The sequence below is a fragment of the Acomys russatus genome, chromosome 13 (assembly GCF_903995435.1).
Source record: "Acomys russatus chromosome 13, mAcoRus1.1, whole genome shotgun sequence".
In the NCBI taxonomy this organism is placed as follows: domain Eukaryota; kingdom Metazoa; phylum Chordata; class Mammalia; order Rodentia; family Muridae; genus Acomys; species Acomys russatus.
In genome coordinates, this window is record NC_067149.1 from 53,550,771 (window position 1) to 53,578,573 (window position 27,803).

The following is a 27,803-nucleotide window of genomic DNA, read 5'->3' on the forward strand; positions in this document are numbered from 1 at the left end:
CACAGCTCCTCATGTTGCGTTGAGCCCCCAGCCATAAAATTATTTTCATTGCTATTTCATAACTCTACTCTTGCTACTGTTAGGAATTGTAATGTAATTATCTAATATGTAGGGTATCTGATATGTGACCCCATGTGAAAGGGTTGTCCATGCCCTAGCTGGGGTCACAAATCACAGGTTGAGAACCACTGACACAGAAGAAAATCAGAGTAATCCCTTTAAGAGTCCCAGCTGGCACGAACACTATTGTGAAATGTCCCCAGAGGCTCATAGTTGAAGGCTTGGTCCCCAGCTGGTGGTGCTATTTTAGAAAGATGTGAAAATTAGGAGTTGATGCCTAGATAGTGGAAGTTAGTCACTATGGGCCTGTACTGGGGGTTGTGTCTTATCTGCAGTCCCCTCTGTCTCTCTCCCTCTGCTCACCTTGTCCTCTCCATCATCAACACAGCCTCAGCAGAGTCCAGAAACAACAGATCCAGCTAATCCATCTTTTATTATTCCTGCGTCTTTTCAGGTATGCTCTCAGTCTGTGCTGCTCATCACAACGGCCAGCATATTCTGCAACATTCTTTCCTGATTCAGTCTTAACACTCAAATTAACTATAGACAGAGGGCCCACCCCTTCCCTGTTCCAAATGCAATCTTTCTGGGCCTATATTAGTCTATTTTCTGTTACTGTAACAAAATACCCTTGGCTGGGTACTGTTTAAAGAAAAGATGTGTATGTAGCTCATTGCCCTAAACTGGATCATATCAAAGCGATAGCATCATGGAGGGATTGCCCATGAGAGTAAGAGTTCATACAGCAAGACAGGAAGAAGAAAGCAGCTCAGAGGTCAGGCTCTGGCTTTTGCAACAATATGCTTTTGTGAGATCTAACACCGGTCTGAGGATCATGCTCCCAGTCATCTCCCATTAGGCACCAGTTCTTCAAGGTCTCCCCACCTCAATATTGGCACACCCCGGGCCAAGTTTCCAAAGGATAAGCATTTGGGGTCAACAACAACCAAATCGCAGCAAATACTCACATTTCCCCCTCTCTTTATTTTGATTTTACAATTTTTGTTCACTTTACATCCCGATTGTAGCCCCCTCCCTCATCACCTCCCAGCCCCACCCTCCCTCCTTCATCGCTCTCCCCCTATCCCCTAGTAATCAGAAATGGTGAGCCCTCCTCTCCTAACATCTGACCCCAGCCTATCAAGTCTCATCAGGACTGCCTGCATTCTCTTCCTCTGTGGCCTGGCAAGGCCGCCCCACCAGGGGGAAGTGATCTACAAGTGGCACCAGAGTCCATGTCAGAAGAGGTTCCTACTTTCCATATTATGGGACCCACAAGGAGACTGTGCTGCCTATCTACTATAGCTGAGCAGAGGGTCTAGATCCTCACCATGCATGGTCCTTTGTTGGTGCATCAGTCTCTGCAGCAACCTCTTTCTCCTCCTGGATTTGTTGGTCTCCTTGTGGAGCTCCTGTGCCTTCCAGGTCCTTCTATCCCCTCAACTCTTCCATAAGACTCCCTGAGCTCCACCCCAAGTTTGGCTGTGAGTCTCAGCATCTACTTCAATCCCGCACTTGGTGAAGTTTTTCAGAGGACTGCTATGGCAGGCTCCCGTCCTGTTCCTTCTCTTCAACTGCTTCCAGGCTCTATTCTACCTGCCCTTCTGAATGAGAATTAAGCATCCTCCCTAGGGTCCTCCTTGTTATTTAGCCTCTTTAGGCCTGTTTATTATAGTGTGGTTATTCTGTGTTATGTGACTAATATCCACTTGTAAGTGAGTACATACCATTCAAGTCTTTCTGGGTCTGGGCTACCTCACTCAGGATGATCATTTCTAGTTCTATCCATTTGCCTGCAAATGTCAAGATTTCCTAATTTTTAATAGCTGAGTACTATTGCTTTGTGTAAATGTACCACAGTTTCCTTATCTGTTCTTTGCTTGAGGGACATCTAGGTTGTTTCCAGATTCTGGCTATTACAAATAAAGCTGCTATGAACATAGTTGAGCAAATGTTCTTGTTTTATGGTGGAGCATCTTCTGGGTATAGTGGCATAACTGGGTCTTGAGGTAGAACTATTTCCAATTTTCTGAGAAAGCGCAAGATTGATTTCTGAAATGGTTGTACAAGTTTGCACTCCCTCCAACAATGGAGGACTGTTCCCCTTTCTCCACATCCTCGCCAGCATGTGCTGTCACTTGAGTTTTTTTTTTTTTTTTTATCTTAGCCATTCTGACAGATGCAAGATAGAATCTCAGAGTTAGTTTGATTTGCATTTCCCTGATGACTAGGAACATTGAGCATTTCTTTAAGTGTTTCTCAGCCATTTGATATTCCTCTGTTGAGAATTTTCTGTTTAGCTCTGTACCCCATTTTTAATTAAATTGTTTGGTTTGTTGGTATTTAATTTTTTTGAGTTCTTTATATATTTTGGGTATTAGCCCTTTATCAGATTTAGGATTGGTGAAGATCTTTTTCCAGTCTGTAGGCTTTCATTTTGTTCTGTTGACAGTGCCCTTTGCCTTAAAGAAGCGTTTAAGTTTCATGAGGTTCCATTTATTAATTGCTGATCTTAGTTGACACTGGAGACAAGTTCCTGAACAAAACGTCAACAGCTCAGGCTCTAAGATCAACAGAGAAGACCTTTTAGTGGGCTGCCATTATGGGTCTTTCTTGTAAACTCCACTGCATTCCTGTACCAGTCAGGGCCATGAACCCAGCCACAGTCTGCAACTCTGCTTTCGAGGTGAGCATCAGCAGATTGCAGGCAGTAATTTCAGGATGGCTTGGCGAGGGCTCTGGGATGCAGTGGAGCTCACCAGGCCAAACTAGGGTTGCTAATCAGGCTTTCCAGTGCAGTGCCCTCATCCGCCCCCCCCCCCCCCAATTTCTTCTCTACAACCTGGAAGAGGGAGACTAGGCCCATTTCCGTCTGGGACTTTGCATCCTGCTAGGAAGTGTGTTTTCTATCACCTTTCCCCAGGTTGCTATAGAGCCCTTTCTACTGTATCTCTAATGATGAGCAAGGTCTGATTCAAGTCACCAATAGCAAAAGCCCTTTCCTTGTGTAAGGAGCTGCCAACTGTCAGTCACCTGTCACCAGAGCTGGGAGCTCTGGGTGAGGAAGGGAAAAAAGGCCCACGGGCTTCGACGTACTTTATCTGTCCTGTATCTCTCAGCTCCAGGCCCTGTACAGGCCAGTGCCTTTGTTGCTGTTTTAGTAAAGTCATAGATGGGCTTGGTTCCAAACTCCACACAGATGCCGCAGACTGGGCATGCTCACACCACCCATGATAGAAAATGCTGTGTTACTTCTGTGTAACCTCCGCTCTGTCTCCCAAATGCTGCAAAGCAAGCCTAGAAGACTGATAATGAGGATGAATGCTGTGCAAATGGTTGTTAGACCGCATTGTTTAGGGAATAATAGCAAGCATGCCTCTCCATGCTCAGCACAGACATCATTATTTAATATTGTCAATCACCGGTTGGATGAATCTGCGGAGGTGAAGCCTGGCGACCCGGAGGGCTGGACCAGCAGTGAGATCTCAGACTTGGAAAAACTGAACGCATCAGACCGTGTCGATGCTGGGATGAACAGGCATGGCCAGAGCTATTTTGCATATGGGATGATGTGAAGGACCACGGGCAGAGTGCTGTGGACTGAATTACAGCTATGTCTTCCAGAATCCCTGTGCTGCACCCGACTCCCAATGTGGATGGCAGTAAGAAAAGGGGCCTCTGAGAGGCAGCAAGCTCAGAAGGGCTACCCTCACAGATGAGACTGATGTCTTCATGAGAGAGGCTCAGGAAAACTCCTTAGCTCCCTCTGCTGCATGGATGCATTGCAAGAAGCTGGCACCAGCCATTGGAAGAGGGAGACCACCCGAACCCAGCTATCGTGGCCCCTAACCTTGGGTTTCCAGATTCAAGAAACAAATGAAGAATAAATCTCTAATGATCACTGACCACTCAACCCATGCATTCTTGTTATAGCCGGGGGTGGGGGGGGGGAGGGCAAGGCATTAAGCCCTAGTAGGAATTAGCATAGACAAAGGGGAAGGAACTACCGTGTGTGTGTGTGTGTGTGTGTGTGTGTGTGTGTGTGTGTGTGTGTGTGTGTGTGTATGTGTGTGTGTGTGTGTGTCTGTCTGTCTGTCTGTCTGTCTGTCTGTGGTGGGGGAGTGTATGTTTGAAGATGTCAGGACACAAGAAGACTGAGAGAATAGGAAATAAAGCGGAGACAAGAGAGTGGGGGATGGAGAACAGGAGTTGACACTAAGTGATATTAATGGTTCAGCGTGTTTAAGATTTAGCCTGAAAGCAGTGGAGGGGTCTCTGTTAGATACATCTCTTTGGCGATGTTGTCATGGATTCCTAAGAGGCAGAGTTGTGGTTTAATAATGATGTTTTAATATGGCTTTAGGCATGAGGTTCAAGAGCAAGAGAGGCACTTAGGAAAAATTAAGACACATTCAAGAGTGTGGATGTAGGCTTCTTAGCGGGGAATCACCTTGTTGTTCAGGTGAAATGTTCAGTGTCGGATTCCTATTAAGGAAAAGAGGTGGACTCACCTCACAGTTCTGGATTTCTAAGGAGCCTTTACAAATGTCAGCTTCTGGGGAGGGTGTCAGGGCAGAATGCAGCATGTGGCAGGGACACACGGGATGGAGAGAGTGAAGTCACCGAAGAGGGAGCTGGAGACCGTGGAGGGCACAGCTTACTCTTTTATAGCGGTCCACTCTGAGGAAATGGACCAACTCACTCTAGGTCCAGCCCGGCCCCAGGGATGAGTACTAACCACTTCACCTGGCCCACCTTTTAAAGGGCCACTACCTTTCAGCAGTGTTTTAGCACAGGAACCTTTGGGGGAGAAACCACATCCAGATTGTAGAGATGCTCTTTGGTTTGATTTTACACCTGGGAATAAAATTAGCAATTCCAAGGCTGGAGAGTCACTCACTGGTTAAGAGCGTCTCCTGCTCCTGCAGAAGACTAGAGCTCAGTTCCCAGCAACCACATGGAGCAGCTGATTGTGACTTCCTGTAACTCCACCTTCAGGTTTCTGGTGCTTCTTTCCAGCCTCTGTAGGTGCCTGAGCTCAAACACACACACACACACACACAGACATGTATAATGCGCGTGCACACGCATGCTCCCACCTGTAAAATAAAGTTTCGTAAAAGGTAGAAGTGCCTGTTCTGCTATGCTGATTACCAGGTATTGTAATGGTCAATACACATAATCCTTCACAAGTCTGCAGACTATAGTCTCACAGCCCTGTTTTACACAGAGAGAGAAACCAGGATTTTAAGAAGGACATAGGTTTAAATACACAGCCTGCCACTAAAATGATTACTTAAGCTTCTGGAAACAAGATTTCGAGGCACTGCTCAGAGCCTGGTGGTGACAGGGCAAACCAAATTCAATGAAAGCCCCTTTAATGGTATTATTTGCTCATTTGGATGATCTCCATGACAGCTGACTTTTCTTAATCACTTGATAATACCTTCTGAGTCAAGTTAGGGAAATAAGAGCAACCCAACAACTGGTGGGAATCATAGTGCCCCCTGCAAGTTGCCCTATTACTTCCAGGTAGATAGATAGATAGATAGATAGATCGATAGGTGGACAGACAGACAGATAGATAGAGGATGGATGGATGGAACAAAATAGGTAAATGATCCAAACCAGAGTTAAATTGTGTAGAGAGTTATTGGGAAGTGACTTCATTTTGGGGTAGCACCTTGAGAGGCTGCATACACCCATGGCTTTTCATCACATCCTCTGCCCCCTTATTTGCGTCTCCTTCTGTCGCTACAGGGTAAGCTCGCCAAGGGAACAGCATTTTTAAATTCTTCTCTTCATCTTCATGGCACCTGCCTGCTCTGCTGATGTCTGCATGGCTTTGGAGAGAGGCATAATGACTTCCCTCAGACACAGTTGGGACATCACGACACAAGAGAAAACAGAGGCTCAGAGAACTCAGACCCAGGACCGAAAGTGGAGGGCTGAAAAAAAAAATACCACTGAGGGTGGGAGGCTTGGAAAGGGAGATTTGGAGCTAAGAGAATCTAGGCGCATGGGATGGACAGAAAATATGGAAAATGTTCCCGAGCGCCGTGCTGAGGCAGGAGAGCTATCCTGGCATGGGGCTCCAGGAGGAATATTTACATGAGGCTGCTTTTCAGAGGAGAGCCCAGTAAGAGGGAAGGGAGTGGGCTGCAGAGGGAAGAAGCCAAAGCAAGAACCGGGCCAGAGTTGCAGCCTCCGGTCCTGCCAGGTGTTTGGGAGGAGAACTCATAACTCTGCCTTTACCCTCACTGAGACAAGGGGATAGTCCTGTCACCCTCACACGTGGGTCAGTCACTGGCTGAAGGCTATTTGCAAGTATTGAGGAAATATTAGGCACTCTTGGCTCTGCCTCTGTGGACCAAGTAACTCCAGTTACTTGAGTCTGCTTTATAAGAGGCGCAGATGCAGGCAGTAAGAGCACCCAGGAGACCAGCAATGGTGCACAAATGTTTCAGAGCATCTGGGTGGAGCATCAGTCATGCCACATTCATCATTATTGGTCAGGGACTTTAACCTTGATCAGCTCCACCACACCGGATGTCAATCCCTGCAAAACCATGATCGAATGAGTGGTTCTCATTTAAGAAGCAGACACAGCGTGTGCCTCTTCTTGCTTACATTCACACAGTGGGTTTGCAAAATCAAAAGGCAGTGCATGTAGAATCCTGTAGACAAGATGTTATGCAAAGCTGGAAGCCAAGTGTGCCTTTCCCTAGTCGACCTGGAGTCTATATTAGCACTCAGGCCCTTCCAAGCTCCTGACTCGCAGGCATCAAGCATTGACAGCCTTTGATAAGAGCTTGTTCACATTAGGAAGAAAGTGGCCACTCTTCTAATGTTGATAAATTTTGCAGCAGTTTCTTTAATATATACCAGCTGCCCTGAAACGCATCTAATTAAGCAGCGGATAGCTTACTGGGACTAAGCTTGGCTTTGATGTGCTCATCAGTGTTGGGGAGGAAGTATTGGGAAGCTAATCATAATACGACTTAGCTCTTATAAAATGCCTTTTATCTTCAAAGTGGTTTACAACCACTAATTATTAGCCGAATTAGGGTGAATAGCAGCCATCTTGGTGAGACCTGAAGCCATTAGTAAGGGCCTTTAATGGATCTCACAATAGATCAGGGGAGTGTGCGGGGGGGAGGGGGGGGAAGTGCAGGGGGGGGTGTATAATAACAGCTGTCCAAACCTGGAAGAATTATTTTATAGAGGTAAGACAGCTGTTCCCTGTCTCCCTAGAGGCTAGAACATGGAAATTGGACCTAATTTGAGGAGAAAGCATGCAAACTGGAGGATTGCCGAGCTGCGGCAGACTGCCAGAGGGTAGATTGTCTTTGTCAAAGGTGCCTGCACACACCTGATCCTTTTGGAGGTGTGCGCCCTTCCTGGCGGTCGGGTGAGGGTGAGGTCACTTCACCATTTCCATCCAGCTGCAGAGTCTATGTTATTTAATGAATCTTAGTTTGTCTCTTCTTATGTTTATTCTTTCCCTCTTTAGAGTTGGGTCAGAGAGAGTAAGGACATGAAGACGTCTATCACATACATACAAACATACATACATACATACAAACATACATACATACATACAAACATACATACATACATACTCTTCATGTCAGGCAGCCTTGCTGGAGGAAGTATGTCACTTTGAGATTGCTAAGCCTTCACCACTTCAAGTTTTCTCTCTTTGCTTTGTGCTTGCGATTTAAGATCTGAGCGCTCAGTTTCTTGGTCCAGCTGCCATACCTGCCTCTTGGTACCATACCTCCCTCTGTGATGGATTCCTATCCCTCTGAAATCGTAAGTGAAAAGTTACTAACTGATATAATAGTTTTATATATATATATGTGTGTGTGTGTGTGTGTGTGTGTGTGTGTGTGTATATTAGTTTGGCTTGCTGAGATACAATTAAGGTAGAGAAAGCCAATAATAACAGCCATCTTTGGTCAGGTAGCAGCCTAGGAACAGCTGAGGAAGATGCTGATGTAGTGAGAGATCCGCTTCTTAAGTCCCCAGAACAAGTGCAACCCTGTATGTAGCAAATCTCTTCTCTCTCTTTGATGATAATTTTTATTCCCAGCTTAACTTGCCCTGTCATCATGATGATGTCACCTAACTCATTTAGTGTCACACAGCTGGGCAGTGGTGAAGGCAGGATTTGAACCTGAGGCAACTTGGCTCTCCCCACTCTGCCAGGCCACCTCCCAGATGCTTAAGTGTGATGGTCACTTCACCCTTCCTTCTCCCTGTAGCAAAAAAGCAGGGTAGGTGTATGGGTAGTCTGTCATTTAGCAAGACTTGCCTATCTTCACCCTTGTCATGCTATTGACTATTGAGAATCTGGGGTCCCACTGCACATGGGGTTCTCCTCATTTGCATGGCTCCCAGGGATGCTTTGGGGGCTTTGGCTTTCTAGCTTCCCTCTGCAGAAGGGATTCGAGAGGAATCAGTGTGATTGAGTGGCCGCCTTCAAATAGGCAGCAGGTGTAGTGGGGAGAGAAATACCAGCTGAAGCCAGATTAAAGGAGAAACCCACCTTAACCCCTCAGGAGGAATTTAGGATTGATCTGCAAACTTTCTGATTGCACACTTAAGCTGTTTGAATTACTCTGGATAACTGGGAAATCTTCCTAGGACTGTTTAAGGACTGGCTAATTTCCACCTGCATGAAAAGTCCTTTTATTCTGGAGTGGTTTAAAACTCAGCCGCAGGCAGGTACAAAGTATGTTCAGCTGAGAGACTTAACTCTGTGATAGGGCGTGCTTAGTTAGCATGAGCAGGGCCCTGGGTTTGGTCTCCAGTAAGGAAGAAAAGAGGGAGAGAGAGTGGAAGGGATAGAGGGACGGATGGAGGAAGGAAGGGATGCAGGAAGGAATGAAGGAAGCCTGGAAGAGAGGGCAGAACTTAGCTTGTCTATTTTGTAACTGTACTGTTTCTTGGTCTAATAAATAATTTTCTAATAAAAATATTACTATTGTGTGCATGTGTGTGTACACATGCCACTGTATGAGTGTGGAGGTCAGAGGACAGACTTATGGAGTCAGTTCTCCCCTTCCACCTTTACCTGGATCCTGGGAATTGAACTCAGGTCACCACACTTATGTGGCAAGTGCATTTACCTCCTGAGGTTTATCTCACCAACGCCTCTAATAGAAAACCTTGGAGACAAGAGCCCTATCTATGCCCAAGTTTGTTAAGGCTTCCTTGGGCTCCAACCAGGTAGAAGATAGCTGAGTTCAGGACAGGGTTCCACTTTGCTTTAAGATGGGAGCAGCAGTGATTCCATTGTTTTGTTGCTCACTGCCCTTGGAAAACCACACAAGCTGTGCAGAGGCCTCAAGTCAACTCAGAGGCCTCAGGAGAAGGGAAAGAAGGCTGGACACCAGCAGAGAAGTGGCCTTCTGAAGGAGCACTGCTCTGCTTCCGTGTGTTCAGGGCAGTGGTTCTCAACCTGTGAGTCCAGACTCCTTTGGATGTCATGTATCAGTTATCCTGCCTATTAGATAATTATTATGATTCATAACAGTAGCAAAATTATGGTTATCAAGTAGCAATGAAATAATTTTATAGTTGGGGGTCACCACAGCATGAGGAACTGTATTAAAGGGTCACAGCATTAGGAAGGTTGTGAACCATTGGTTTAGAGTCTGCATAGTCTGGAAGTTTCCACAGGGAAATGTCAAAGGAAGATATACAGATATACACAGGCAAAACAACCACACATCTAAAATTAGATAGGTAGGTAGGTAGATAGGTAGGTAGATAGATAATAGACAGACGGACAGACAGATTATGCAGCAGATGAGGCTGTATTGTTTAGCCCTAGGGGACAGAAGAAGGTTGTGCCCCCCACACAACATTAATTCCTCATCTCCGGCCTTCTCACTCTGTACAGCTGTTGAGTTATTGATTATAATAAGCTGCATGCCTTTGAAGTCTGTAGCTTGATACATTCTGACATAGATAGGTGTGCCTTTTCATATGTGTATGTGTCTGTGTGTGGGGGTTCTACATCTAACTAGACATGAGAAGTATTAAAGAATCTATGTGCACTGAACAGGTGCAAGCTTTTTTCTTATTGTTCTTCCCTAGAGAATAAAGTATAAGGGCTGTTTAGATAACACTTACACTGTAATGGACATTATAAGCCATCTCTATGTGGCATATAATGGGAGACAGGAGCAGTGATACACATCTGTGGTCCCAGCACATGGGAGACTTAGGCAGGAGGATCGCAAATACGAAGTCAGCTGGGTTACACTGTGAGGCCCTGCCTCTAAATAAGTAAATAAATAATATGGTAGAGTATGTGTATATTATATCTAAATACGACCCCATTTTGTATGAGGAAATTGAGCATCACAATTTTTGAGCAGAGTGGGGAATCTGGAGCAGCCTTTCAGGGATGTTGAAAGACTATTGTGCATCAGTGAATAAGGAAAGAAATCTGAACCCATCAATGGATTCACCTGTCACTCTCAGGAGGTGAAGGCAGTGATCCTATCCATCCATATCCTTAGATCTCCCCTTGCCTCTCTCTCATCTCTCCTCATCCCATATCATCTTTCTCTTATGGTTGTTTTCATTTTCCACGAATGTGATCAAATGCATGTAGAACCCTGGGCAACAACTATAAACACCTTTACGTAAGTGGAATCACATGACATGTGTTCCTCCTTGGCTTCTTGTGCTTGTGTGATTATTCTGAAATTTATCCATTTTTGTTACTCAAGATCCGGTTCATTGCCTGTTCATGCAGAGTAGCTTCTACTGTATTTACATACTACGGACTGTGTCCATTCATCTTGTTTTGTGTAGCCCTAACCCTAACCCGAAACCCTAACACTAGCCCTAACCCTAACCCTAACCCTAAGCCTAACACTAAACCTAACCTTAATCCAAACCCTAACCCTAATCCTAACACTAACCCTAGCCATAGCCCTAACACTAACCCTAACCCTAGACCTAACCCTAACCCTAGCCCTAACCCTAAGACTAACCCTAGCCCTAACCCTAACCCTAACCCTAACCTAAACCTAACCCTAATCCTAGCCCTAACCCTAACCCTAACACTAGCCCAAACCCTAACCCTAACGCTAACCCTAACCCTAGCCCTAACACTAACCTTAACCCTAACCCTAACCCTAACCCTAACCCTAACCCTAACCCTAACCCTAACCCACACCTAGCCCTAGCCCTAACCCTAACCTAACCCTAATCCTAGCCCTAGCCTTAACCCTAAACCTAACCCTAACCCTAGCCCTTATCCTAACCCTAACACTAGGTTTTTAGGTTCAGAGATGCAGGGTATCCTGTAGTCCTCCTCCTTGTGAATCCATCTGTCTCCTTCAGTGGTGTGTGTGTGTGTGTGTGTGTGTGTGTGTGTGTAAGTTTGGAGATGTAGGGTATCCATTAGCCCACCTCCTTTCAATCTCCATATGTTTCTTTCCTTCTCTCTTGATCCTTTCTCGTTTGAGGGAGACTGGCTGATCTATTAGCTTTCACTGCAAATCACACTGACCCCCGAGCCCTGATAATTAAGAGTTGGTTGCTAAGAGATCTCATCAGGACATGCCAGCAACCAGCTCTGGACCTCGATTTTCTCCTCTCCTGCCGTTTTTCTGGGTTTTTTTTGTTTTTGTTTTTGTTTTTTTTTTTCCTGTTTTGGTTTTGTTGATGTTTTTTGCTCCACCCTCATCACACACTTCTTTTTCCCATCTCCCCTGTTCAGGTTCTAAAAACACACAAAGAAATCTGCAGGTCTGATGGCCACCCCCAATGGAAGGGAAGACTCCAGCTCCCAGGTACCAGGCCATGGAAAGCAGGGAAGCGGAGCCTCCATGGAGCAGCTGGAGCACCCGGAGGGGCTGGAGGCGGAGGAGCAGGTGCCAGACCACAGTGTCATGTGGAAGAAGGCCCAGGAGTTCTTCCAGACCTGTGACTCTGAGGGCAAGGGCTTCATCGCCAGGACAGACATGCAGGTGAGAGCGGTCCCTACCTGGAGCTTCACCTCACTCCAGAAAAGGCCTCACGATCTTTGCTCTGGAGGGTTGTCAGTACGGACTGTGTGGGGAACCTGGTCTCTGTTCATTCCACGCTCCGCCCTTACCTGCTGCTGGGCTGTTTGCCTTCCCAGACTCTGTGACATCCCAGGACTGTAGGACCTAATGATGGTAACGTGGTGCACTAGGCATAACCCTGGGGTCTGGTGATGGGGCTCAGTTGGTGGAGTGCTTGTCTAGCTAGCATTCATGGAGCCCTGGCTTTAATCTCTAGCACCACATAAGCCTATGGAAATGGGGCGTGGTGGCACATACCTGTAAACTCAGCTACCTAGGAGGTGAGGCAGGAGAACCGTTGGTTCAAAGCCAGTGGGCAACTCAGCGAGGTCTTGTCTCAAAAATAAAATTAAAAGGGGCTGGAGATGTAGTCCAATATTAGAGCACTTTGCCTAGCACACCTAAGGCCATGGGTTCAAGTCCCAGTGCTACAAAACTGCAAAAAAAAAAAAAAAAAAAAAAGTCACTTATGAAATGACTTTTAAATTTTATGTAATTTCTTGTGTGTCACCACGACTCTCCCTTTGATTATTTTTTTGCAGCCACTTTAAAAGCGACTCTGACTTCGCTGACCATACAAAACTAGGCAATGGCCAGATTCAGCGTTAGCAGTGTCATGCACAGGACACTCCTACCACCTCCTTCCCCGACCCTCTCAGCTATTCCTGAGAATGAAATGGTCCATCCCCAGAGGTTGAGAAAGCCTGGTTTACACCAAACAATCTACTAAAAAGCCAAGCACATCACAGCCTGCCATGGGACAGAAACAGGTGTAGCCTCAGTTCTCCCAACGATGCTCAGAGTAGCTGAACTGAAGCAACAGGCAAGGAAGAGGTGTGTTCAAGCTGCTGAGGGTACCCAAAGGAAGGAGGGTGTGTGCACGCCTGGCCTTGAAGATGGCGCTCCTCCAGCTTCTTCTCCAGCGTGGGTGTCACTTGCACACGTGTGAAAGCACGCAACCAGGAAACAAGGTGGCTGAACCTGAGTCTGAACAATCTTTCTCGGGGTTCACACTGCTAACAAACTTGTTATCACGCTTGTGTGTGTTTGCATATAGGTGTAGAGAGTGAAAAGCCTGTTGAGGGTTCCGCAGACCTTGGAGTTTCCTTACTGATCCTTTCCAGTGAAAATATAATGGGAGCTATCAATTTTCTGCCAGACCCAGCAACCTGAAGCTGACTAGGGAAGGCCGGGGGGGGGGGGGGGGGGGAGGGAAGATATCTAATCTCAGAGAAAGCACTGGGATCCAGCTGTTGGGAGTCAGGGAAATCTCATCCCACCTCCAGGGAGAATGCCTTTCATTTCTAATGGAGCGGATATGTTCCCTGCCTGCAAAATCAACGCTTGCCTACCCTGAATTCTCTCCCTGTGGTTCTTACCACAGCTGGTTTATGGCCTGTTGACGCCTGCTATACAGCTGAGCTTCTGGAGTCTTTGCACATAGTTTCCCTCTCCTTCCTTTCTTGACAAACTCATTCATATTTAATTCAGTTCTTCCAAATGGCTTTCCCAGCAGCCTCTCTTCCCACTTGGTGATGTGTTCTAAACACCTCCGTTAATGCATAGCCAAACGATGCTTTATGGCTCATCAACTAAAAGACTAGGAGCCCAGAGCTCCCCTCCAGGTGTGTCATGGGCTGTCACACCTGCCGACTCTGGCTGTCCACATGTGTGTGTCCACTTTCCTTCCTCCAAAGTCCTGCGCGTGCTGGCCAAGGCTGTCAGTCACTTGCCTGAGAGGAGTTTGTGCAGCTGGCTCTTGAGTTCCTGAGGAAGGAGGAGAGACAGCTGAGAGGTAACGAAGTCTCTTGGGGATCCTCACTTGGCAAAGGATTGTTAGGTACAGGAAGTGTCTTGCTTTGGCCTGGGGCCATTTCACACCAGACAGACAGACGCCAGAGGGAAGTGTCAACAGCTCAGCTACCCCATTCCTCATGCTGTCAGTGGGTGCAGGCTTGAAACCTCCAAGGCCCTCCCCAGTGACCTACCTCCACTAGCTAGATCTCACGACCTCCTAAAAGGGGACTGTCACCTGGGGGACCAAGTATTGCATCCTCATGAACTTGTGGGGACCATTGCACATTCAAACCAGAACAACATATATATATCCACAACTACTACAAGAGCAGTGCTGGGTCCCTAGGATAGGAGGCCTCCGCTAAGGAAGACCCATACAGTAGGAGAGGCAGCATGGCTCAGGAAAGGAGAAGCACAAAGGAAAAGACCAGAAAAGACCAGGATTCAATTCTACCAATCTGACCTGTCATGGTGGCTCTATGAACCTATGTTTCTCCCTTTCTTTGCCTTTTCGTACTACTTTTTTAAAAAAATCTTTTTTCTACTAGGGGTCAAACCAGGTGCCTTGGGCATAAGTTCTTTACCATTTGACTACACCCGTAGCCCTGTTTTTACTTTTTTATATTAAAACACAGCCTCACCAAGTTACCCAGGCTGGCCTTGAACTTGGGATTCTCCTACCTCAACTTCCTGAGTAGCTAGGATTACAGGCCTGTGCCTGTACCAGGCCCTACTCCTCCTCCTGCTTTGAGTGGTTTCCTGATGCCAGGTATTATGTCTGAGGCTTCCCATGTGTGATCTCACTTCACATCGGAGCACCGCATCTTCTAGAAATTTACATAAAGCTCGTCATTCCTGGATAGCATTGGTCCTTGACAGTGTAAAGAGTGTCCCCTTTGAAGTCAGTCCTGGATTTGGCTCCTTGGCTACATGACCCTGGGCCTGTCAATTGACCTCTACACTTCATCTTTAAGATGGGAATAGTAATATCTACTCCACAGGGGTATCATGAGCATTAAATGCAAAGGTACACACATGCATGTGCTTCTTTATAAATCATATAGAAAACTGTCAAATGCATCAGTTGGCACCCAACAAAGGGTCTTTGCACTAACAGCGAGGAAGAGGATGTTCCTGCTTTTGCAGGCCTGAGCCAAGCTCTAGGCCCCCATGACCATCAGCACACTGACCAGCGCAGTCTGTATTGCTTTCAGAGGCTTCATAAGGAGCTGCCCCTAAGTCTGGAAGAGTTGGAAGATGTCTTTGATGCCCTGGATGCTGACGGCAATGGCTTTCTGACCCCAGAGGAGTTCACCACTGGATTTAGTAAGTTCTGATGGGTGCTGGGGACCCAGGTCTGGGGGTCTGCCTCCAGCTGTGTAACGTAGCTTCCTGTTCCTTCCGCCTCTTTTGGATTCTATCTCCAGAGATTTTCTGCTTTCCTTCTGGGGATGCAGAGCCCAGGGTCTTGGGGGAGGAGATTACAGGGCTCTTTTCATGTTCCCACCTTGACTGTTTACATGATGACATCCTCTGTGCCCATGGACTGTCACTGACAAGGCTCCTGCATAGGAGCTCACACAGGTTTGGCATCAGCGGGAAGCTGGGTCAGAATTTCTTAGCTCCACCTTTCCTGCCTTGACAGACAAAATCAGCAAGCAAAAGTGTGCAATAACTGGATCGCTCAGCCTAAGAACGGCCAAGTCTTTTGAGTTGAGAGGCAGCAGCTATCAGAGACATTTCTGGGTTTGAATAGCACAGTCATTCTCAAGGTCACTAGCAGGAAAGAGAACTAAGACCTGGGACAATGATAAAGATTGCAGATCCTACCCTCAGATGAGATGAGCCACTAGGCCAATTTCCCCATCTATCTGCTGCCTGCAAAGGGCCCTGCAATTTCCTTAAACATATCAGATGCCTTTCCTGACCCCCTGGGGCCTGTCATTGACTTGAGGGGACAGGACTGATTGCTGTAATGCCAGCCAGTGTGAATACAGAGAAAGTCACCTGTCCATGTGAGGTGGGGATGGTAAGGCAGGCTGCTGGAGAGTGATAGAGGGACCGTCCTTACTGCTTAATGCAGAAACTGGAAAAGACACCCTCTTCCTCTTCCTCTTCCTCCTCCTCTTCCTCTTCCTCCTCCTCTTCCTCCTCTTATTCTTTCATTTTCTTCTCCCTTCTTTCTTCTTCTTCTTCATTGTGCTAGGGATTGAATCCAAGGCTTGGCTATGCTAAGGCAAATGCTCTACCACAGAGCCGAGCCACATCCTCTTAAGATCACAGGCTCTACACCCATTTCAGATATCCACTAGGCAGCCAGCCTGCTTCCCAGGTGCTGCCTCCAGGCTCTGGCATTGCTGTGAGGATGCAAATGGAAGATCAAAGAATACAAGCTCCAGGCTCAGTGTTCCTGGATCTTTGCTAGAGAGGCATCCTCTTTTTCTTCTCTGAGGCAAACCTTGAGTGAGCCCCGGAAACAGAGGAAGCCCAGTCCGATTCAAGTCCTTGCTCTCTACTCTCCTAGGTCACTTCTTCTTCAGCCACAGTAGCCAAAGCGAGGAGGAAGCTGGCCAGCAGGTGGCCCAGCTCCAAAAGGAGAAGGTGTATCAGTCCAGAGGGGATGAGGATGTGGGAGACATGGACCGTGATGAGGAAGCACAGTTCCAGATGCTGATGGACAGATTTGGAGCCCAGAAGGTTCTGGAAGAGTAAGTCTATTCTGGGCCCCATTCAGTGCTACCCACCTGTCTCCCATGCTCTTCACTGTTCCTACTTCCTACTGTTTATTGTCACCATCACAGACCTTGGGTCTGCTGACCCTGCAAAGGGTGCCCTGCATCAGAGATGGCTTGGGTGTGTGTTCATGAAAGGTGGTGTCTTAGTTAGTGTTTCTATTTCTGTGAAGAGACACCGTGATCATGGAAACCCTTATAAAGGAAACCATTTAACCGGGCCTGGCTTACAGTTCACAGAGTTAGTCTAATATCATCATGGCGGGAACCATGATGGCGTGCAGGCAGACATGGTGCTGGAGAAGGAACTGGGAGTTCTACATCTTGATCCACAGGCAGCAGGAAGAGACTGGCTTTGAGCTTCTGAGACCTCAAAAAAATCTGCCCCTTAATCAGGCACCTCCTCCAACAAAGCCACACCTACTCCAAGGCCACACCTTCTAATAGTGCCTCCCTATGGCCTCTGGGGGGCATTATCTTCCAAACACCACAGGTGGGAATGGTTTGATGATTGGAAAGTCATGATTTCAGGGAGAGAAGGGGCCAGTGAAGAAAGTAATCTGGCAAGATCAGCAGAGAAGTGCCTTGCTCCCAAAAGAGGTGAGAAAGGCCGGCAAAAGAGCGTGTCAAGCAGTCAGGAGTCAGGCCAAGGCCCAGGAGAGAGTCAGCTGGTGACAGAGTTAGCAGGGTAAGAAGTGAAACTTGCCCACCAGCAGCAGAGCAGACATGGCAGCTGTAGATAGGCCCAGGATGATGCTCGGGTCTTAGAGGGAAGAGAGAGACAGTCACTGGGGGACGCTTTTTCGTCAGACTCCTGACACAGTTTCACCAAGGACAGGTCCAGTCCAGAGCCCAGGTACCACTGCCCGGGGGCTTCATGAAGCCTCCTGCTGCAAGAAGAGGAGTGAGAGGGCACTGCCAAGATTGGGGTACTGTCACAAATGGCAGGGACTGAGGGCCACCTTCCTGAAGGGCTCTCAAGTCACGGCTCACTAAATAGCACATTGAGGACCGTGTCAAACGCCTGTGTAGAACTGAGATGAAACGATATGTCTGGAAGGCGGTTTCTGGAATGGCCTATAAAGGCCAACACAGAAGATGGGGACAGTCCCCATCCTCACTGACACGGGCTCACCCTGTATCCTGAGGGACCTGGTCCTGACAGCACAGCCACAGATAAGAAGCACAGCAGGTTGGTGGTTTCTGTTGCTCAACAGAGGGCTTGTGGGTTATTCTAGAAGCAGAGAGATGGACTGGATGATCTTGGGCCTCTTTAACCTACACTTCTTGGTGCCCCCACAAGGGGACGCTTCCAGAAGCAGGCAGCCAGACCCACAGCTCTTCTTGGAGGTCTGGTGGAATGATCTGGCCAATTAGCAAGCTATGACTTTAATGGATTGAAAGACTCGGGCCTGTATCCACTACGGTCATGCTGCAGGGGTCTGATAAAAAACAACTTAGGGGAAGGAAGATTCATTTTGCCTGGTGAGGGTTTTATGTCCATCAGGGCAGGGAAGGCATGGATGGAGGACTGATGAATGGATGGATGGATAGATGATTGGATGGTCTAAATGAGTAAGTTAGATGTTTGAATGGGAGAGAAGCAGGAAAGCATGGAAAATGAAAGACAAAGAAGATGAAGGAGAGAGGGAAGGCAGGAGAAAGAGATGATGATTGGTACCCTAACCAGAAGTGGATTCGCGCGACAGTGGTTGCTTCTGTTGGATGCAGAGGGGCCACGCCTCTGCTATTAGAACATTACTGACGTGACCAGATGCAACATGACTTCTGAGCAAAGCTTCTGAAATACAGTGTTTACAATGGTTTGCAGGACTTTCTCTTTTATCTGGACAGTCCCTGGCCCTGCCCTCTCATTGTATTGGCTCTAGGATTTAGGGGGTGGCGGTGTGTGTGTGTGTGGGGGATGAATCGGATTTGTGTTTCGTGTTCATCAATCACAGCTGTAGATTTTTGAGTGCAGAACGGGAGAGTGGGGCCCACACGTACAGCCGTCCACATTCTCCTTTGGGTGACAGGCTTGTCATGGCCTCTCCCTCTGCTGTTCCTCTGAATGTGCATTCACCCCCACATGCCTGTTTCCAGGTGATTCGCAGGACCTGTCACCCTGTATCTCTTTCCTGCACACCTCTGAGTCTGACTTCCCACTTGTCTGTATGTGTTGCCATGTCCTTCAGATTCCATCTTTCCCTTCCTTTCCCCTGCCAGACACCCCCAGTGCCACCAGGCCCCAGTAGGGTGCTGCTGCACATTTGCCTCTTTTCCCAGAAGTGACAATTGCATTCTACCATCTCTAAGACAGCTCGTCTAACTCTCAGCAGGGAGGACATCCTTCCTAGGGGACAACGGTCTCTCTGCAGCATCTCAGTGTTGGCTCTGCCCAGATGCCTTCAGCCCCCTGTTGGTATTTGAGATGCTGGCGAGCACATTGACATGCATGGTCGATGCGGCCAGCCCATCATGAACATTACAGAGGAAGGAAGCAGCAGAGCGAGAGGCTGGCACAGGAGTCAGGCCACTGGTTTCTCTATCACTGCACCAGGGAACGGCCCTAACATGCTGTGTCCGCCTTGCAGGTCATAGTGGGGATGGAGGGAGGGCAGTGTGCTGAAGACACTTTGTGCTATAAACTCCAGCTATTTAAGGCAGATTGGCATCGTGTTTCCAGCTGTTTACTCCCCTGTCTGGAGCCCCCCCCCCCACATTTTCCCGCAGAGCATCGCTTACCGGCTCACCGCTATTGTCTCCTTGCCTCACAGTGAAAGTGACATCAGGCAACTGTGGCTTCAGCTGAGGAAGGATGAGCCTCACTTGCTGTCCAGCTTTGAAGACCTCCTCAACACCATCTTCGCTCAGCTCCAGGAAGCCCACGAGCAGAAGAACGAACTGGAGTGTGCACTCAGAAAGTAGGTGCCCATCTCCGCCCGTGGCGGGTGTGCCCCTTTCCCTGTCTTTTCCGAAGGCTCATGCTAGTAAACTTCTTCGTCACCATCTCCCAAAGAAAGTAGAGTGCTATGGCTGGTGTGGTATACCTGCTTTACAGCCCAGCTCACCTTTATTAAGCACCCTCGGTTTGCTAGAAGCTATTTTAAATATTTGGTGTACATTAGCTCATTTGATAGGACCTATCCACTGTTACCCACATATACACATGAGAAAATAAGACCCATAGTGTAACATGTCCAAGAATTGCCCAGCTTGTAAGTGTCGGGGGCAGGATTCAGATAGCACAGAGCCCTGGACAGGAAGGGAGTAAGGCGGGAAAGCCCTAGCATTCTAGGCCTTCCCCAGCTCCCAGCATTCCTTGCTTTGTGGAAGTAGTATATCTATAAGGGAGGAGGGAAGAGCCATCCTCCCCATTGTAGCCTCCCCTCTCAGTAGCCTCTTTGCCACCACAGTGTGTCAGAAGACAAGGCTAAGACCTCGCCAAGGGACTGCTGCCAACCCGAACCAGTGTCCACACAGGTGGATACATTGGATCAGAGGTGCCCTGTGGAGGTGCTTTCCCAAGCTGAGTTTCAAAATAACTGCCAAGGGTTTGGGGAAAAAAATATTAGAATTCTGCTTCAGTGAGTTTGAGATTAAGTCATGCTGAAGGATACCCACTGGCCAGATGATTGTTAATAGCATTTCGGGGCAGCCCATAAGGCTTGAAGGAGGGAAGGGATTAGGAAGAAACTTGGAATCAGGCAGAAACCAGCTTGAATCTTGGTTCGGCCACTTGTTAACTAGCTGTGCAATATATACCTAGTTGCTTGACCTCTCTGAGCCTCAGCTTCCTTATCTGTAAGAAAGACGTGGCCGCAGTGTCCGTCTCACAGAGCTGGATACGCCAGTGGGATCACACCTGCATTTGTCCACCGTCTCTCTTGGTCAGTTTGGGGACTTGTCTGGCTGACTGAAGGAGAATGTTTGAACTTTGCTATAATGTGACATCATGTGGCTGCGTCTTGATGCAGTACCCATGAGCATTGTGTGTACGCCTCAGAAGTTGGAACTGGCAGTTGGGACATCTGGGGCGAGTCCTGCAAGGCTTGGCAACCAGCTGCCTCTGTTACCTTGCTCAAGTCTCGTGGCCTCTTTGAAGCTCTAGTTTCACATCTGGAATGTGAGGAATAAGGATTAGTTTCCCTTCCTGACCCTAGCACGGATGGCTTGGCTGAGGGGAGCCACAGCAAAGACCAGTGTCCTCCTTCCACACAGGAAGGCAGTCTTTCTGTTACCTAAGGAGGACGATTGCTACTGGAATGCAGAGGGGGTTGGCCAGGCTGATTTGTGCTCTCATAGACAGGACCTCCTCCGCTGGCCCCACTCCTGAAAGGAAAGGCATTCCCTGCCTTGCTCCAAGCCTCTGAGCCTCACGTCCATCTGAGAGTGGCCGCAGGAAATGCTCAGGCCCTAGTTTAGTAACTGTGATTAACATCCTTGAGATGAGAGTCAAGGCAACACTTGGCCACATGTTCAAAACCATCCCATCCCTTCTTGGTCATCTTCTGTCCATGGTCCTCCCGGCTCAGGCTGGTCATGGCCAGCTCCTGCGGGGGAGGGGGAGTGTTCTGTGATCCCTGCCAGTCTCACCCAGGGGCATTCTCTGGCTGCAGAACCAGGCAGCTGCCGGAAGTAGGGAATACAACACCCACACAGGACAGAGGAAGAACTGGAGTCTCACCCAGGCCTGGCCACTTACAAGCTGTGTGACCGGAAGCTACTTGCTTTCCTGCTCTGTGTATCAACAAAAATGTTGACAACATGTGTGAATGGGGTGGGCGATTTTAAGATCAGTTGTGATTGTCACCTACCAGAAAGAAGAAATGTATCTTCTTTGCAGTCTTTGCACATTTACTTGGATGTACGGCTGAAAGCTAAGTTTCATAAGATAGCTCATGCTTGTGTTTCATGGGACAGTGAGATTTTCTATTAGAGACTTATAAACGTCCCCTTTATTCTATTAAAAAAATTGGTCATGCCTTGTCAGGGGACAGATGGTCTGTAAGGCACCCTGTGCTCTGTAACCTTGGGAGCTCAGAAATCAAACAAGACACTGGAAAAACGGGGTGTTGAACTCATAAATGCTCTCTCTGCAAATAATGCACAGGGTGAGGCTTCAGGTTTGGAGCCTGTTGGTGGAGGATGTGTGCAAGCTTCAGAGATGGAAGTAGGGTCAGAGGGGAAAAGGGCTTCCGAATGCAGGATGGAAGGAGAGCATCCTGGGAACAGAGCGTCCTGCTGAACTGCTAGAATGTTTCCAGTTCTGCCAGAGCCCTGCTCAGGACAGGTGTGACATTTTCATTTCACCTGAAATGATTGCCTGTCACAGAGGCAGGTAGTGGCAGGAACAAGTCATGGCTGCTGTGTGTGACTGGCTGACACACGTGTCACCAGTAGGTAGCATTTAGTTAGGGCTTCCTCTCTGCCAGGCTCTGAGTTCGTTGCCATCCATGAGGAATGAGTGTGTGGGCACTGACGAAACAGACTCCAAAGAAAGCTGCCCAGCGCTGACCAAGAAGCCCTGGCTGGAGTTCTGGGCAGTGTGGCCTCAGGCATAGAAGGTTTCTGCTTCTTCTCCTGCAGGCATTATAGCTTGCTTCTTCCTCCTGTGGGACCCAGAGAAAATGGGGTTGACTTCCGGGAGAGTGTGAGTCTGGGCTTCCTCTGGTTGAGGCACAGCTCCCTGTTCTCAGCTCCTGGGCTGGAGTGGAAAACTGAGGCTGCCAGCTGTGCTGTAGTGAGTGGAGAGTGCCCCTTCCACCTCACACCCACCCCCAGGTTGTGGGAGGGAGAGGATGGCCCTGAAAGAGGGGATGCTTGGGGAAGCATTGGCATTCAAGACCAACTGCAGAAGGTACTTGGTGTTGTCAGAAAGAACCAGGGTCTGCCTCCCCTTATTGCCAGGGATTAAGTTGAAATAGGAGGAAACATGTCTGGGATCATCAATCCCTTTCTTCTGTCTTTGCATACCTATTGAGAAGTAGCTTCAGACCCACGAGGCCAGGTGAAAAACCAAGTCAAACTCCAGAGCCTGGGATAGAGCCCAGGGCCTCTGCCCAGTGTCAGTGTGAACTGTTCCCACTGGGCCTTGCTTCTCTCTGAGGATGTGAGCGCTCCACAGTACCTTAAACGCTGTCTCCCACATTCCCAGAGATTCAGGGAACTGTGCATTCTAGCATAAGGGGTGCATTAGTTAGTTACCTGGCAAGAAGCAGGTGACTGAAGAGAGGAAGGGACTGATTTTGGCTCATGGTTGAGCCAACAGTCCGTCACTGGGGAGGAATAGCTAAGGATGGCTCCAAGGAAAACACACAACACATGTGCACACATAACAAACACACACACACACACACACACACACACACACACACACACACACCAACCACAAAAGCCAGAAAAGATCTGCCTGAATCTACGCAGCTCCAGATAGCTCCATCGTTCCATGCCCCTCAGAGATGGATAGTTTGTTTTGTTTTGTTTGTTAGCCCACAGAAGCTGTGTTCCAGGCTGCCCTTCTAATGTGTATAGGTTTGGGTAAGGGATTCTTGGTGATGCCTGGCTTAACCAAATGCACCAGTTTTACGGGCATGATGATTGGAGGCAGAGACCACATTGTTGGCATGATCTAGTGAGAAAATGGAAAGGTGATGACTACTTGTGCCCTGTGCTTACCACAGCCATAATTTGCACACCTGAGCCATGAAAAGTGGTTTGCTTTCGGGGATGGAAGAATGCTACAGAGGTGGTTTCTACAGGTAGCAGGATCCACTAAGAAGAATCTATCTTGAAACCCATTGTCAGCCTCACCCCTTCGCAGAACTTTCTATACTCTTACACTTTCCTTCCATTTATCTGTACTCTACTACAGAGAGACCAACCTCAAAGGACCACAAAAACAAACAAACAAAAAACACCATTTTTTGTTTGTTTGTTTGCTGTCCAGAGACTGCAGTTACCTGACAAAGACAGTAGGGGGCAGTGGTGAGTCTCCATACACCGAGCTGGCTGCTGCTAGACCTGCTTTCTTTTATTTATTTTTTTTCTGGAGAGTTCTCCAGAAGGTCCTCACCCTGTGGTCGGTGGTGCATTGCAAAGTGCATGGAGAAGGACATTAAGCCCTCCCACATTCTGTCCGAATGCCCTCAATGCAGTTGGTCCCCATGCTTCACTCCTTTCTTCTACTTCCCAGGCCAGACATCAGATGGACTTGGGTATGCTGACAATCCTAGCTAAAAAAACATATATTACACACCCAAGGCTGCTTGGGGGAGCATCAGAGGATGGTGAGGAGTGTGCAAACTGTCCCCCTCCCCCAAATCAAGCCTGGCTTCTTCTTTTTATCCTGACCTTCACTCACTGGCTCATTCTTCTAGTCTGAGTCATTTTCTTCACGTACAAGCAAAAACAGTTCGGGTTGGAAATGCATGAGCTCCTTTTTAAAATGTTTTAAATTATCTTTATTTGTAGTTATTATGAGAGAGAAGCTGTGTGCCACAGTGTGTGTGTGTGTGTGTGTGTGTGTGTGTGTAGACCTCTTCCAGGAACTGTTTTTCTGTTTCCACTGTGGGTTCACCGAGCTGCACTGAGGTCATCAGACTGTGAGCTGAGTCGCGTGGCTCTATCAGCGAGCACTCTTGCTGGGCGCACATTGCACATGCTCCACGGGAGATTCTGCTCAGTCTGTGGCAGTGAGGGCCCCACTATCTTTGCATCTGCACTTTGCCAGAGCTCCTGCAAACCAGGAGCTCAAACCAAGTCCCCTCATAAAGAGACACGACATCTGAATGTCACCCATCCTAGGCTGGAAGCCCATTCTGAGACTGCCTGGAGTTCAAGCTCATGGGGAGACATGCCCTAAGTGCAGAAAGTCACCACATCTTCTCTCCAAGGCCAAGGACATGCCTTCGTTTAGAAAATTAAAGCATCTGGTTTAGTTTTTGGATGGCTTTAGTACCTCCTTGCCTAGAAGAAACTCAACCAGTGTACTAAATGGCTCCAGAGACCTTTCAAAGTCCCCAACACCTTTAAGTGAAGGTGAGTGGGCAGGACCACAGTAGTTTGACCTGTTTTGACATGGCGGTGTTGGTGGTAGGGAGCCTGACTCTGAGGGCTGCTGACTCTGAGGGCTGCTAACGGGAGCCCCTGTGGACTGAGCGCCAATGCTTTCCTCCATGTAGCACTTTCCATTTCGAGGTGCGAAGCACTTTGTGAAGGTTAATTAAGTTTCACAGCCCCTGTGGGAGGCTGGCAAGGTAACTTATTGCTAACTACATCTCGCCTTTGAGTTTTTGCAAATGATCTGAGAAAGGCCTGAAAGCCCTAATGCTGGAACTTACTCTGCAGTCTGAGTTTCTCCACCTCTCCTTCCTTCTCACTTATCTCATCCTTAACACCTCATTTGCCTAATAACACACACACACACAAATACACTCATACACACAGACATATACACACAGATACACATAAATACACACGCTCATACACACAGACATAATACATAGACAGACACACAGACACAGGAACATACATGAACACACACGCAGATACAGGCAGTCATATAGACATATTCACACACACAGATATATAGATAAATACACATTTAGATGTATATACATACAGACAGATGCAGAGAAGCACACCTGGACATACATATAAGGAGATACAGACAGACAGACAGACATACACATAGATACTCAGAGATATACAGACCCGCGCACACATACACAGACACACGCACACACCACACACCACACCACCACCACCACCACAGCTAATCCTGTGAGAAGGGATATTTGCCACAGTCAGGTGACCTGTTATCCTCTGACTTCAAATTGGGATCATCATCCTGGCTTCCACACAACTCATTCTTTCAGATCCATCACTGCCCTTGAGGCATTTGTAAGTAGTATGTAGGTGATTTCTCCCTACCTGTTGCAAATCTATCTTTCCTAGCCTCAGCCAGCAAATTCTTCTACCCTCCTGGCCAGCAGAATGGGCAGCTCCCTCCATTTTCCTAGCCAGGACTCTCCAATGACAGAGTGACTGTCAGCCATGGAGAGACTATGGAATTTCTTTGATGGCACATGGCCTCTTTTTTCTGGCCTGTCCTGCACCACTGTGGCTTTGGACTTGGTGTTCTAAGCATTTGTATGTCTATAGCCCTGGGGTACAGAATGGAGCTTGGGTCTAAATCGTTCTACCCACAGCAGTACTTTAAGAAAGGCTTAGTGGGCGCTGCAGTGTTGGAGGTGATGTGAAGTCTCTCAGCTGAGCCTCCCTTGCTCCCACACACATCCCTTCTCATCCCGGGTGTATTGATATGTGTTTTCCCTCTAGTTTCTACTTGGCCCTCATGGGTATTTAAAGAGCGTTTGCCCCTCATTGATATTTAAAGAGAGTAATGACTCTCAAAATGGAGGTTCCAGAGACTTTATTTAACTAGAATTTATTAACTGCATTCTATCCACTGCCTCTTCCTGATATTTCCACAGGCCTTTTTAACCTCATTATCATTATCATTAACTGTAGCAACTTCATCCTGATTTTTCAGATGTATAAACTTGGAGATTACTGGTGTGCTGTGGCTTGGCCAAGGCCAGAACTTTTCAGTGTCAGAACCAGACCTCCTAGTTGTTGATCCAATGAAGTAATGCAAGCACAGCTGCCTCAGTCAGCACTTGGTTCTTGCCTGAGCTACCGTGGTTCCTTCCATGGCACCATCCAGCCATCGCAGGGGGCTTGGAAGAGAGGACACACGTTAGTGCTCAAGACTGCTGCGGACTCTGATGGCCAGCTCACCACGTGCCTGTCCCTCAGCCTCATGGACAACTCCTGCCGCCTTTCCCTGTCTGCTCCATCCACCTCTTCCCTGTCTCCCCCTCCTCCTCCAGCTTAGCGAGCACCAGACAGCAGAGAACAGATAGGTTGACATCATGGGTGGGGGGCAGCACGTAGCAGGAGAGCCTTAGGAATGGCTAGCAGAAGGAGGGTGGGCCTTGTAGCTCAGGAGCATAGACAAGAGAAGGTAAGAAGGAGTGCTTTATAGCAATATAAAATCCCATCCAGAAAGAAGATTCAGCATCTGGTAGGCTGAAGTGGGAAGGATCGCCCTAAACATGAGACTAGCCTGGGATACAGAGCAAGACCCTGTCTCAAAACAAACAAACAAGTCTCATTCTCTCTCTCTCTCTCTCTCTCTCTCTCTCTCTCTCTCTCTCTCTCTCTCTCTCTCTCTCACACACACACACACACACAAACACACACACATACACACACACACACCTTTCCCCCACCTCCACAAAGATTCTAGATATATAAACCTTATGCACCAAGTAACACAGCAGAAATGGACACAGGGAGAATCTTCCAGAAAAAAAAAAAAAAAAAAACAACAACAAAGAAAATTAGATTAAAAAACAGTTGTTTCAAACCTGACAAACACCTCAGATTCGACACACTAGTCGGGCAAAAATACATTAAAGACAAGTAGTATTTAAAGGGCAGGAAGCAGTTCAAACCATCTAACAGCAACCTGAAGAAATAAATTTAGAATTATGTACCTTAAAAAGAGAATATGTATTCTTCTCACGGAAGTTAAAAAAAATGAATAATGCTTTTGGCTACAGACAATAGGTTAATAGATTCCGAACAGTAAACATTTTCCCAATATATTCTAGATTCTTTTACTAAACAGCATAAGACAAGAAATAAAAAGTTAGCATATCTTAAGAAAATATTTTTCTGGGCACAGGGTATAGTTTGGTAGTAAGGTATTGAGCCAGGATGTACAAAAACCTGGGTTCAATCCCACTACCACCACCACAACACACACACACACACACACTCACATGCAAAATTAAGTAAATAAACAACTTACAAAAACTTAACAGGGGAAGGAGGTGAGATTAATTAGAATGCATTACTTACATACATGAACTTGTCAGAGAAACTAATTATTAAAACACCTCTCAGATAGGCCAAATCATTAAAACAAGCATCATGGATAATTTAGCCTATATTCTGAACCTAAACCTGAAGCTAAATTTGTAATGTCAATAAAACATAGAAGGTCATTGAGTATATTGGATGGCCAGGTGGGATACATTAACATAATGCTGGTAAACGCCATCTAACG

The 27,803-nt window shown here is 47.5% G+C and overlaps 1 protein-coding gene across 1 annotated transcript in view; it reads left to right on the forward strand.

Annotated features, from left to right (window-relative positions):
• The window catches only part of Cracr2a (calcium release activated channel regulator 2A), a 103,790-nt gene that overhangs the window by 30,641 nt on the left and 45,346 nt on the right, over positions 1-27,803 (forward strand). The window contains exons 2-5 of the mRNA XM_051155429.1: positions 11,807-12,056; positions 15,146-15,257; positions 16,456-16,639; positions 19,441-19,587. Of these exons, the coding sequence (XP_051011386.1) occupies positions 11,841-12,056; positions 15,146-15,257; positions 16,456-16,639; positions 19,441-19,587 (659 nt within the window). The 5' untranslated portion in view covers positions 11,807-11,840. The remainder of the gene's footprint in view (positions 1-11,806; positions 12,057-15,145; positions 15,258-16,455; positions 16,640-19,440; positions 19,588-27,803) is intronic.